Source organism: Liolophura sinensis, chromosome 7 (genome assembly GCF_032854445.1).
Source record: "Liolophura sinensis isolate JHLJ2023 chromosome 7, CUHK_Ljap_v2, whole genome shotgun sequence".
NCBI lineage: Eukaryota > Metazoa > Mollusca > Polyplacophora > Chitonida > Chitonidae > Liolophura > Liolophura sinensis.
The window spans coordinates 22594671-22606742 of NC_088301.1; the positions used below are offsets into that span (position 1 = coordinate 22594671).

At 36.9% G+C, this 12072-nt stretch overlaps 1 protein-coding gene across 1 annotated transcript in view; it reads right to left on the reverse strand.

The window, feature by feature from the left end:
* Window positions 1-11241, reverse strand: part of LOC135471353 (tyrosine-protein kinase SRK3-like) — a 41009-nt gene extending 29768 nt beyond the window's left edge. The window contains exons 1-2 of the mRNA XM_064750560.1: window positions 11116-11241; window positions 6145-6573 (exon numbers count right to left, since the gene is read on the reverse strand). Coding sequence (XP_064606630.1) covers window positions 6145-6322 — 178 coding nt within the window. The 5' untranslated portion in view covers window positions 6323-6573; window positions 11116-11241. The remainder of the gene's footprint in view (window positions 1-6144; window positions 6574-11115) is intronic.
* Between the last annotated feature and the right edge of the window lie 831 nt (window positions 11242-12072).

The following is a 12072-nucleotide window of genomic DNA, read 5'->3' on the forward strand; positions in this document are numbered from 1 at the left end:
CATCTACCTTGCACAGCTCACTAGTTTGACTGAAATACTACGTTTAAATCATGTCCTGCATTGTGCGTCATGTGCACATGTACATGTATGTGTTTCAACTCACTCACTCACTCACATGTATATATCATAGGCTTAGTTTTATGTCATTCTCAACAATTTTTCAGTCATATTATAATAGCCATTGGCGTCAATGTTTCACAGATTTTTGATGTATTATGTTTCAGTTGTTTTATACACTGTAATTTCAAGTATTAAATGCAATTTCCAAATCTATGTGTGAAAACGATTATTACAAGAACAGGATTACATACAAATGCAAACATTAACAGTATTTTATGTATGTATATCAAAACTGTTTGCTAACACACAATTATGGTATTCCACCTGAAGTTTGGCCTGTAATTACAATACTCTTTCAGAAATACATAACGGCCAAGAAATGATACTTATGATGCCAGCAATTAAGTTTGTCTGATTAGAAATTTTAATCAAACTTAATTTTTAAGTAAGGTTTAGGGGTGGACGAATCAATCACAATCCAGCAAAGCTAAACATTTATAGATGAAATACCATACTTTCATTATCTACATGAAGGCCATGTGGCAGTGCACAGGAGCTCACTTTTGTTGAAGTACGCTTCAAAGTAGTCCGCTATAAAAGCTGACAACTTTTGGACATACAAGTCAAATTCAGTCACTATTTGCATTAATTTCTTTGTGACTGACAGACACAAGTAAAGATCCTGATGTGCAATTAACTGTAGTGCAAAAATCTTACAGGACACATGAAACGGTGAAAATAAAGAGAGATATGCTAAAAAAAATTTGAATTTTTTTTTTCATTTTTGACACAAAATTTATATAACTTCAGGGGCATCCGTGACCGAAGGGGTTAGCACACCAACGTGCGCAATGACCCAGGAGCCTCTCACCAATGCGGTCGCTTTGAGTTCAAGTCCAGCTTATGCTGGCTTCCTCTCCGGCCATATGTGGGAAGGTTTGCCAGCAAATGGCCGTGGGTTTCCCCCAGGCTCTGCCCAGTTTCTTTCCACCATAGTGCTGGCCGGCGTTATATTCTTAAGAACGGTGCAAATCACCAATCAAATCTTCATAAACCCCTCTATTTTATACAGGTTTTCGCCAATGATGTCAACAATCGAAAATATTCAGACATGAGATCATCGAGGAACATACTTGGTATGCAGGGGCCATGCAGTTTTAACACCTTCCCCAATTTGGCCTAATCCCCATCAAAGTTGCTTCGACAGAGCTCACCGTAGATGTCATCACAGCAGGCTACTTAATTCCCGTGTTGAATGCAGGAACCCTAAGAAAACTGAAATTTAATGCCATTTCTATGCCCCAAGAAGAAAGTTTTTTGTACTTTTATAGGTTAGGCCAGATCATATACTCAGTATTAAGAAATAAACACCATGTATTTCATGTATCCTTTAGTAGCGTCACTGCTCTTTTCAACCTTCTCAGCTCTTTTTTGTTAGTATTTCTATGTAGGTAATAAGAAGGGTAAACTGAGTCACAATGAAAACTGTATATCGGCCACCCATCCGCAATGCAGACAAATTTATGCAGAAGACTTAATTACAAACCCAGTTTCTGCTCAGAAATGTTTCAGCATTTTATAGTTTATACACCGGAAAACTTTTAAACTAACTTTAAGTAACTCCATCTCCATTTTCATAAAGTTAAATTGCATGTATGTACATGTATGTATACTTAGAAGCGTGGCCACTTGAAAGTATAGTACTTACACTCAAATTGCTTCGAACAAAAAAAAAAAAAATAATAGCAAAGCACGTTGCATGTAATGCATTTGATCCCACAAGTGAAGTGGATGCGAAAGAAGATCACTCTTCCTTGAAACACAATCCCCATCTCATACTGTATCCTGTCAGCACTATTAAAGCCTGATAAATGTTACCGGGTACATGTAATGCACTTTAACAGTATGATGTGTTAAAGTTTCAGTGAATGCTGAGGACAGAAAGCCGAGGAACCATAAAGAACTACAAAGTACACTTTCCTTTATATCCTTATAATTCCTTTATTCATGTAGCATTTACAGCCAAACTTATGGGTAAAGTCTCCCACCTGTGACATCCACCAGTAAAAGGCAAGAGGTCTCCAGTGTACATGTACTGCATGTAAGGCCAAACAAGGGAAACCACCCTACACAGCTTTTAATCACTCATACTTTTCGAACAAGAGGAAATCGTCCTCTCTCCGAAATCCTCTCTCCGTAAATGTGTTGGAATTATTTATTTATTTGTTTGATAATTGTTTTACCTCCATATTCAAGAATTGTTCAATTGGATGGCAGTCAGTATTATGGGCTGTAGAAAGTGGAGGGCCCAACAAAAACTACTGCCCTCTGGCATGTTACGGACAAGCTTTGTCAGCTTCGAATATTGGCGGAAGTATCACTAGCCTGGCTTGTTCTTTTACACGGCAACAAACAAGAGAAGTAGTCCAGTATGCAGTTGTACTTTTTAACTGAATTATCTTGTCAATGAAAGTTTAGGTGACCAATCAAAATTTGGGGTTATTTTTATAAAACATGTGTAATACTGAAAATTTACAACACTGTTGTTATATCACTGGCACAAGCAAATTATGAGATAAATTAGGGTATGTCCTCAACTGCATATTAAAGCATAAAAAATAACTGTTCCTTTGACTGTAACAAGCTTGCAAATGTACACACATCAGAAGGGGAACTAAATTTCAGCTACACGTACATAAATGTTCGAGGTTCATGATAATTAATAAGTCTTTTTATAGTTAATGAAACTGAAAACATGACAGTCGAATTGCTTTTATTAATAATGCCTAAGTACTGCTGCTTATTTGACCTTGTCAACTGACATCTAGGATAAATATCATATTTATGCATGCATGTTCATGTAATATACAAAATATTAGTCTGAAAATTATAACCTACATGCATGCATGTATTTTCAATACAGGCTTTGATCTTCTTTCCAAACCAGGTGAGTGAGACATGTACAAAGCTGATCAATTAGGGCAGACAGCCCATGTTAAAGAAAACAGAAAAACTTATGAACAGGCATTACCCTCACCTGAGATGAGACAGTATTCATCAGGTGCAGTCTGTCTCCATAGATATGGGATCTTCCGAAAAAAAATGAAGATATTAACTCTTATATATTTCTATATTATCAGTGTACTGTGTTTTTACATACATGCATGCCTAACAAGTAGAAATGTCAAATAAATCCTCATTAGAATAAACCCTGAACCTCAAAAGAAAAAATACTGTGCCCTAGGAAAGAACAGAAGACCAGAATGGCAAAAATATATATTTATGACAATTCATCACATTTATTTGTTTATTTCAATCAATCAAGTTAATGCTAGAATACAAGAAAAACACTACATGAACAGCATTTGAAAGCTGTTACATGTACAATGCCAATGTTGAATTTAAATCCACAGCAGAACTTATATATGCATAGCACTGCAAAAATCTACATGCTTTTGAGAATGTACATGTACTTTCATTTTCAAACCTTGTACTCGGCTCAAGGATTACTCACTTTCATGAAGAAGCTCATGTCAAGGATTTAATTTTTATTTTGATTGAAGTCTTACACCATACTCCACAGTATTTCACACACAATGGTGGAAGGAAACCGGGAATAGCCAATAATCATCTGCAGGTTGCTGACAGACCGGAGTTGGACTTGAACCCACAGCGACTACATTGGTTCGTGTCAATGAACTGACTGATAACAGAATGTAGAATGCCAAAGTGGTAAATCTGCTACTACAAGAAGATGAGGAACTGCAGCTTTAGTTTACCAAATAAAAGACAAATGACAAAAAAAAAAAAAGCAAGCTCTGAAGCTCTGATTATCTACCACCTCTAGAATAATATCTGTGCACTGATGCACGTTTTATATAAACAGCTAGTGATCTTTAATAGGAAGGAACAAAACATCAATATCTGAATCTGCCCAAAATAAAGAAAGAAGAAACAAGCAACACTTGAGTCACAATGATATTCTAGAGCTTTTTTTTTTATGTGTGTGTGTGGGGGGGGGGGGGAGTATGGGAGAGCTGACGGCATGTTCTGATACAGTTGGAGAAGATGACCTTATACCTGTATTTCAGCAAACCAGTTTCTACACATTTCCTCAACACTATATACATTACCAACAAAACACAGGTAGTCAAAAAAGTAAGTCTTAAATAAGTGATTATATCACTTCATAGACACCAGCAATCCAACCAAAACTGACACAACTTTTACATATTTATTCTTACTGGGAAACAGATTTTCCTATCCCAGCCACTTCTGACCAGGCGATGATTACAGGAAAAGACCACAAATGATATAAACAGTTATTTCCAAATAACATACTGAAACGGCCACAGCCACTTCTTTCCTGACTTACCCTAATTGACCAAAAATTTCATCCACATCAGTTCATTTTTGGAGGCAAATAAATGTCACAAAATATTTTTTCTTACAATTTTCCAGTAAAATATCATCCCATGTTCCAAAACGCCTTTTTAAAATCAACAGAAATCTCAGAATCAGGAAAACTGGGCAAGTCTGTCATGGATCAAATTTATGGCCTTTTGAAGTACTTGCATGGTAACTGCAGGACTTTTAACTTTTACATCAACTTTTAATCTGGAATTCTTAAGAAACACGGGGTTACATCACTCAAACCCAAAGCACATATGGCTAAAAGGCACAATGTTGTTCTTATCACTGATCATGATGACAGCACACACGGCATTCCACTCGGGCTGTAGAAATAACTAGCCCATGACTGGTCATAACTGAAAACATGGCAGCGGTTTTGACTTTCTCAATGTCATGAATGTATGAAATCTTGCTTATTTTCAGCTGCGATATCTGGGTTAGACAACATCACACATACAAAGAGATATGCTTTACCAACGCATATATATTTATTTATTTATTTGATTGCTGTTTTAGGCTGTAGTCAAGGATATTTCACTTATACAATGGCAGCCAGCATTATGGTGGGAGGAAACTGGGCACAGCCCTGGTTAAACCCACAACCATCTGCACATTGCTGACAGACCTTCCCACGTACGGCCTGAGAGAAAGCCAGCATGAGCTGAACTTGAACTCACAGCGACCGCATTGGTGAGAGGCTCCTAAGTCATTACGCTGCACTAGCATGCTAACCAACTGAGCCAGGGAGGCCCCTAAAACACATACATACATTTGGGTTGGCTCATGTAAATCAGACAAACGCTTATTCTATAGACAAGAACACTTATACTATGTTTCACACAACATCCACTCAACCCAACTTCAGCAGTACATCACACATGGGAGCTACATAAACTAGCAACTCCTTACACAATTATGGTACTGAAATGGTTCACCGATACATGTAACTATTGAAACACCAGTAGCTTATACGATTATTCCAATACTAAATATCACTATACAGGCATAAAATCGTTCAGCGAACAACATACAGTCAGCGGTCCTTTTCCTCATACTTCAATTCTTTATCCTTTTCGCAAGTTTTCATGGTGCTTATTCAAGCATATTCTGAAGGTATTATTCTGTGTGGACTGATAAAATTATACTTTGTGAGAAGCCCTGCAATTGGCCAATCGCACCAATGTAGTTTTTTTTCCAACCTCAAATAAAAATGTGCATAAATTGCACTGAAAGTTGATCTTTTGTGGTAGGGTACCAGAACCAAACAAACGTGGAAAACGGCACTTTGCTAACACTGCACCACATGCATGTACATACATCCAGGCTAAGTGATCCAATCTGGGCAGCCAACAGTATAACATGTATAATAAGTACAGAAAAAGTCATACTGCAATGTCAGGCATTTTATTGCCTACAAGTACGCTATAAAAAATAAATCAACACATTGTCAATGACTTTTTAACTTACACATTTCTCAAGATTCAGATGTCGGTACTTCTATTTATGCTAGAAAGTGTCAGCACCAGAAATAAAAAAAAAACAATGCCATAATGAAATAACAAATCATGAAAGTTTGAATCGTTTGGTTTTGTTGCTGCCTGGAAATGGACAATGTTTTGATTTAAGGGGGCGCATGTAGCACCTGGATGGGGAGGAAAAAAAAGCACTTACCTGGCGGTATCACCGGTGTCTTGGATGGTTTTCTGGCTGTTGGGGGTGGCTGTGCTTTAGACACACTGCCACCTTTTGCAGGAGAAACATCACTAAATCTGACGCTATCATCTGGGGCTGTACCCCCGGATGGTGGCAAAGGCGGCGTAGCTTTCCGCCTCTCAAGACAATTGCCCATTGTTTGTATGACTGGTTCAAACAACCCTCCAGCAACTATGTTGTGGTACGACAATCGTCACTCAGGGACAATTCATTTAATACGGCAAAGCACCTTCACTTTCTCTTTTCAGTTAATAATAACTTTCACTCCTGGCTCTCTGGTCATCTGAGACATCTGGCAGTCCACCTTCTACCCCTTAACTCGTCCACTCCTGTAGCTTTTGTCCGCAGCTAATTTCTGTCTTTGCGCAAATCCATGCTTCTTCAAATCTGCAATAACAACATGAAGGGCACATGTGCATGTATAAAGGTATACACACAAATCTATACTGCAATATCACACGTTCTGTGCTTTTTTATACAGATACTGCAAAATGTGCAAAACACTACATCTTAATTAGCATACAGTGTTTTGAGTAGTGTATGATATGAAAATTCAATAATTTTATTTTTAAAAATGGTTGACACAAGTATTGAACTATTGATCTATCAGCTAAAATTACAGTATTTGTCTGCATGATGGTGCCAAATATTAAAGTACCTTGATTTCCAAATCTTTACATTAAAGGAGAAAACATTTCAAAAGTATTTCTCTTTCACTTATACCATGGGTGTAAAGTGTATGGCTGACTAGGGCTCCTAAAGTGACCCAGCACCCTATGAGGTAAAATTATAAATCTCCCGACTCGAAACCACCATGAGCTGTTCGACTACAAAAAAATTTACATGTACACAGTGAATCTCATTAAATCATTTACCAGCACTGAAAAATATCTATATTTACATGATTGCACCTAGTGGCATACTGGTCAAATCTGTGCAAGGAAAATTAGGCAATATCTGCAGATCAATTCTCTGGCCTTAAAAACTGCATTCCTGTAAATTCAGGGAAAATTTACACAATGGCCAAAATTTTGCAACATGCACACTTTGCAATCAGTGGAAATTTTCTATGTGCACAGCTACATATGAGTGCACTGGAAGGAGCGTGCACCCTATATTTTTCGAAACCTGTTGAACAACTAGTGAGCTGTACATGTCCATTCACATCTATGGCCTCACCTAAACACATGTGATTCATCAAAATAAAATACATGTATCTTGGGCCAGCTGTTATATAAAATCATTATCACATCTGAAGATGATCATGTTGACATCTGGTACAGTGTAAATTCATGATTTAAACAAGTGTGTCTAATGTACATTTATATATGGCAGATCCACATGGGTAAATCGTTTTATATAAAATATACAAGTACTTACTAAAATATGTTAAATCCAAACTTAATGCATACAACAGAAACAAGGATTGTGGGATTCAATTCATTTAATTATTTGACCGGTGTTTAACGTGGCACTAAGGTAAAATGATGGTAATCAGTTAGAGGAAATCAGAGAGCTTACAGACCTGTAAGAGATGAAATGAATTTAGTTCACTGATTACACAAAAGCTTGTATTTATCCAGGTTTAAAACACTATATGATAAAAGTTACAGTCAAATCACAACATGACAGACAAACTGGCAAGCACAAGATATGAGCCACAGATCACAGTGGTGTGACTCACTGCGGTCATGACAGATGAAATCAATTATCAAGATATCAACATGCACAAGGCATTTTTTTTTTACCCAAAATCTAACACCAGTACTGTGACTTATCAATTAGAAGGTGTGGAGAAAAAAAAACTGAATGTTTGTTTGCATCTATTCTATCATAAAAAAAACAAAAATTGCTGTGAAGAAATAGGACATTTTATTATACAGAATAGCCCTCTTTTTATAATATGACCACAACATGCAGGGAACATTTCATCTTGTACTTAATTAATGCTGCACACATTTATACTATCACTGTATTTTGTTAATATAGACACAGGTGTATATGATGCCTGAGAAACTACACTGTGGACATTCACCATAATCACTGCATGAGGTATAATGGGCTATATGTACATACTAACATGCATCTGTCCATCATACACATGTACATGTACATGTAACATGCATCTGTCCATCATACACATGTACATGTACATGTAACATGCATCTGTCTATCATACACATGTACATGTAACATGTAACATGCATCTGTCCATCATACACATGTACATGTAACATGCATCTGTCCATCATACACATGTACATGTAACATGCATCTGTCTGCATCTGTCCATTCATACACATGTACATGTACATGTAACATGCATCTGTCCATCATACACATGTACATACCAACATGCATCTGTCCATCATACACATGTACATGTACATGTAACATGCATCTGTCCATCATACACATGTACATACCAACATGCATCTGTCTATCATACACATGTACATGTACATGTAACATGCATCTGTCTATCATACACATGTACATGTAACATGCATCTGTCCATCATACACATGTACATATGTACCCTTTATACTCAAAATCCTGAACATTCATCCATAAATGAGCTTTAATTAGCATGATAATTCACAAGCATATTAAACTTTAGTCTGAAAAGGACAAAATAACATTAAGAAGAGCGTGTGATATCTTGGTTACATAGAATTAGGAGTATCAATGGTTTTTTTTTCTTTTTTGACTGAATTATCCAAAAAATTATACATGTATTTATTTATTTATCTGATTGGCGTTTTACGTCATACTCAAGAATATTTCACTTATACAACAGCAGCTAGCATTATGGTGGGAGGAAAGCGGGCAGAACCCGGTGGAAAACCCATGACCATCCGCAGGTTTCTGTCAGACCTTCCCGCGATTATACATGCATAAATATGTACCAGTATTTAAATTACAAAACTGTTGCTCCCTCTCTAACCTGTCAAATTTATGTTTACTCTTTGACTGTTGTTTAATGAATGACACGCATGCATTTTATAGTGCTGTGTTATACATGTTGTAAACCTACCACAAAACACATGTACAGCAGTGCCAGTCTTAAGATTAAGACTTAAATTTAAATAGTACCTTAATCAGCTAGTGGATATTTCAGTTTAGATTTGCTGGTCACTTCACAGTGCTGTTGTTTTGCAATACGCACCTTATCGACATACAAATCGACGTGGAGCATATGTATTTTTAGGGGGAAAATTTTTCATTCAAAATGATTCTAACAAATTTCTTCTACCCTAACATCCTACACATATCATAAATTCGTGTTCTCTGTGGTTTGGTAAGAATCGTCAGTCAAAACAGATTAAGTTCTGGTTTTATTTATTTATTTATTTATTTGGTTAGAGTTTTACGCCGTACTCAAGAATATTTCACTTATACGTCGGCGGACAGCATCCTGGTGGGAGGATCATTTTTGAATCAGAAAGTAATTGTGCTTTAAGTCTTTCCACAGCAGGACAGGATGGCTCAGCAATAAATGTGAGTGTCAGTGGGGGTAGGACGGGGTTGAGGGTGTAGTAGTTGTGCTAACCTCGCCTGGCGTATATGAACAAAGAGTCTAAGATAACTCCACATTGGTGATCAGATGCATACATGATTCCGATAATCAAGATGTACGATAATCTCAGATAAAAGGAAATATAAAAAATTATTTATTTATTCGATCGTCATGCTCAAGAATTTTTCACTTATACTTTGGCGGTCAGTTTTACAGGTGGCAGAAACTGGACAGTCTGTGTTAGAGCTCAAACCAATTGGCAAGTTACAGCCAAACTTTCCCATTTACACGTGACAAATATGCACAATATATTGATGGTTCCCGAAAGGTGGCTGTCAACGCATGTTAGCCTGCATACATCAAGGCCCTACCAACAGTGAGACCGAAGAAATCTACAAATTCCCTGCCCAAGGCCGGATTTGAATAAACACCTTGTGTATCCTGAAAGTGAGAAAGAAAAGTATAACACTGTATATGCAATTATTATTATTACAAGTCTGGAGTTGATATGGAGTCCTATCTGGAATGCATGTGTATGTCACATCTAAAGGTTAGCAGCATTTATACTGGTACTATTGGACATAATTCAGTTCATGGCTAATATTATTAGAGTTACTTAATGTTGAACTAACTTAAGACTGCACATGTATTTACTGTACATATGGGGTGGGGGTCAGGGCATGGGGGTATATATAATATTAATTTACAAAAATTTGGGGTGGTGGCCAGGGGTGAATATCTATCAACCCACAACCACCACAACTTGAATGCATCTGTAAATGTATCTGTAAATAATATGCCATGCATGCATTGATATTTGTTAGACTAGAATTTTTTACATACTTACAAGTCTTTACCTCTATTACTTCGCTCAATGAACGTTTGACGTATAAAACCCTTTTAATACAGGCGACGCTACATGATTATGCTTCTACGGGTCTAATTTCGAACTCACATCTTAAGTTCACGAGCAATGTTACATATGCTGACACATAAAGTTGCAAACTGGACATTGTACCTTTATTTTAACTTCCTTTTTGACAGAATGTTAAAAACGTTAGATATAGTCATACATAAGCTACCACTGGCTGCAATGTACAATGCTGTACAGGCCTTTACTGTATTCGGTATATAAACAGGCGGCATACATTAAATATCGTTCCCGCGGGCTCTGCCCGATTTCCTCCCACCATAATGCTGGCCGCCGTCGTATAAGCGAAATAGTCTTAAGTGCGGCGAAAAACACCAATCAAATAAGTAAGTAAATAAATAATATATCGTACCTTACACAGTTACAGAAGCTAAAAGAAGTGATTGTAGACTGCACCGCTTGCCCAGCGCACTTCGAACTTTGTCAACTTTTAATCTGCAAAGACAGGATAAAGCAATACACGACGAATGATACTTACATTGGTAGATTTACACATCAAGGCAAAGACAAGCGGAATTTCTGGCGATGTGGTGTCATTTTCTGCCAGCTTTCATGAGTTCACTTCGCTTAAGTCTACCAGGAAGTACCGTCCCCTTCTCAAGAGATATTATACACAGCGCCCCCTACCGGCTCACCAGTGAACTAGGTTTGACAGGGCATACACGCACACGTCCATGTAAATGTACACAAGCCTAAATCCTTGTGCTACATGTGTACGCTTAAGAGCACATACTTTAGTTGCCTTAGTCAAAATTTATCGATCATAATTAGAAACGCTGTATGCTGTGACACAGAGCCAGTTCCATGCAACAGTGTCTCACAGAACACATGGGCCAACATTTATACATTCACAGTCTTATGTTCAACAAAACTTCTTCACACCGTTTTTTTCCATTGTCAGAAAAGAAACTCTGTAGAGTCATAAATTTCAACGCTTGTGGTATTTTGTTTATTTCTGGTAGGTCGTTCCATTTCAAATCATTTATTCACCACAATATTCACAATGTCTTTATGCATGGTGCCCGTTATGAATAAAGACCGAAATAAATACCCGACCAAGGGGCTTACTCCGTCCCACAACTGACTATACCGCAATGGACATGTACAATGTTCTTACTAATGATGAACATATGTTGGTGTTTGTTTAATCCTGAATGTTAATTAGTTAGCTAAATATAACAATAAAGTAGGCCTATGAACTTCATATATAAACTTTATTGAAAGAAATTGAATTGTAGTTAATTAATTTTTAAGGCCTTAATTAATTGGTATCTATAACAGTAACAATAAAAAAGTTTCTGTAGTAAAAGACGTAGAATATTGTGTTCATTCTATAAATGAATGTCCTACATATATGCTCGAAATCAGGAAACGGCAACATTTAATTAAATAGATGTACTAGCATGTGTTAAGATTTAAGCCCCAAAAATGTACA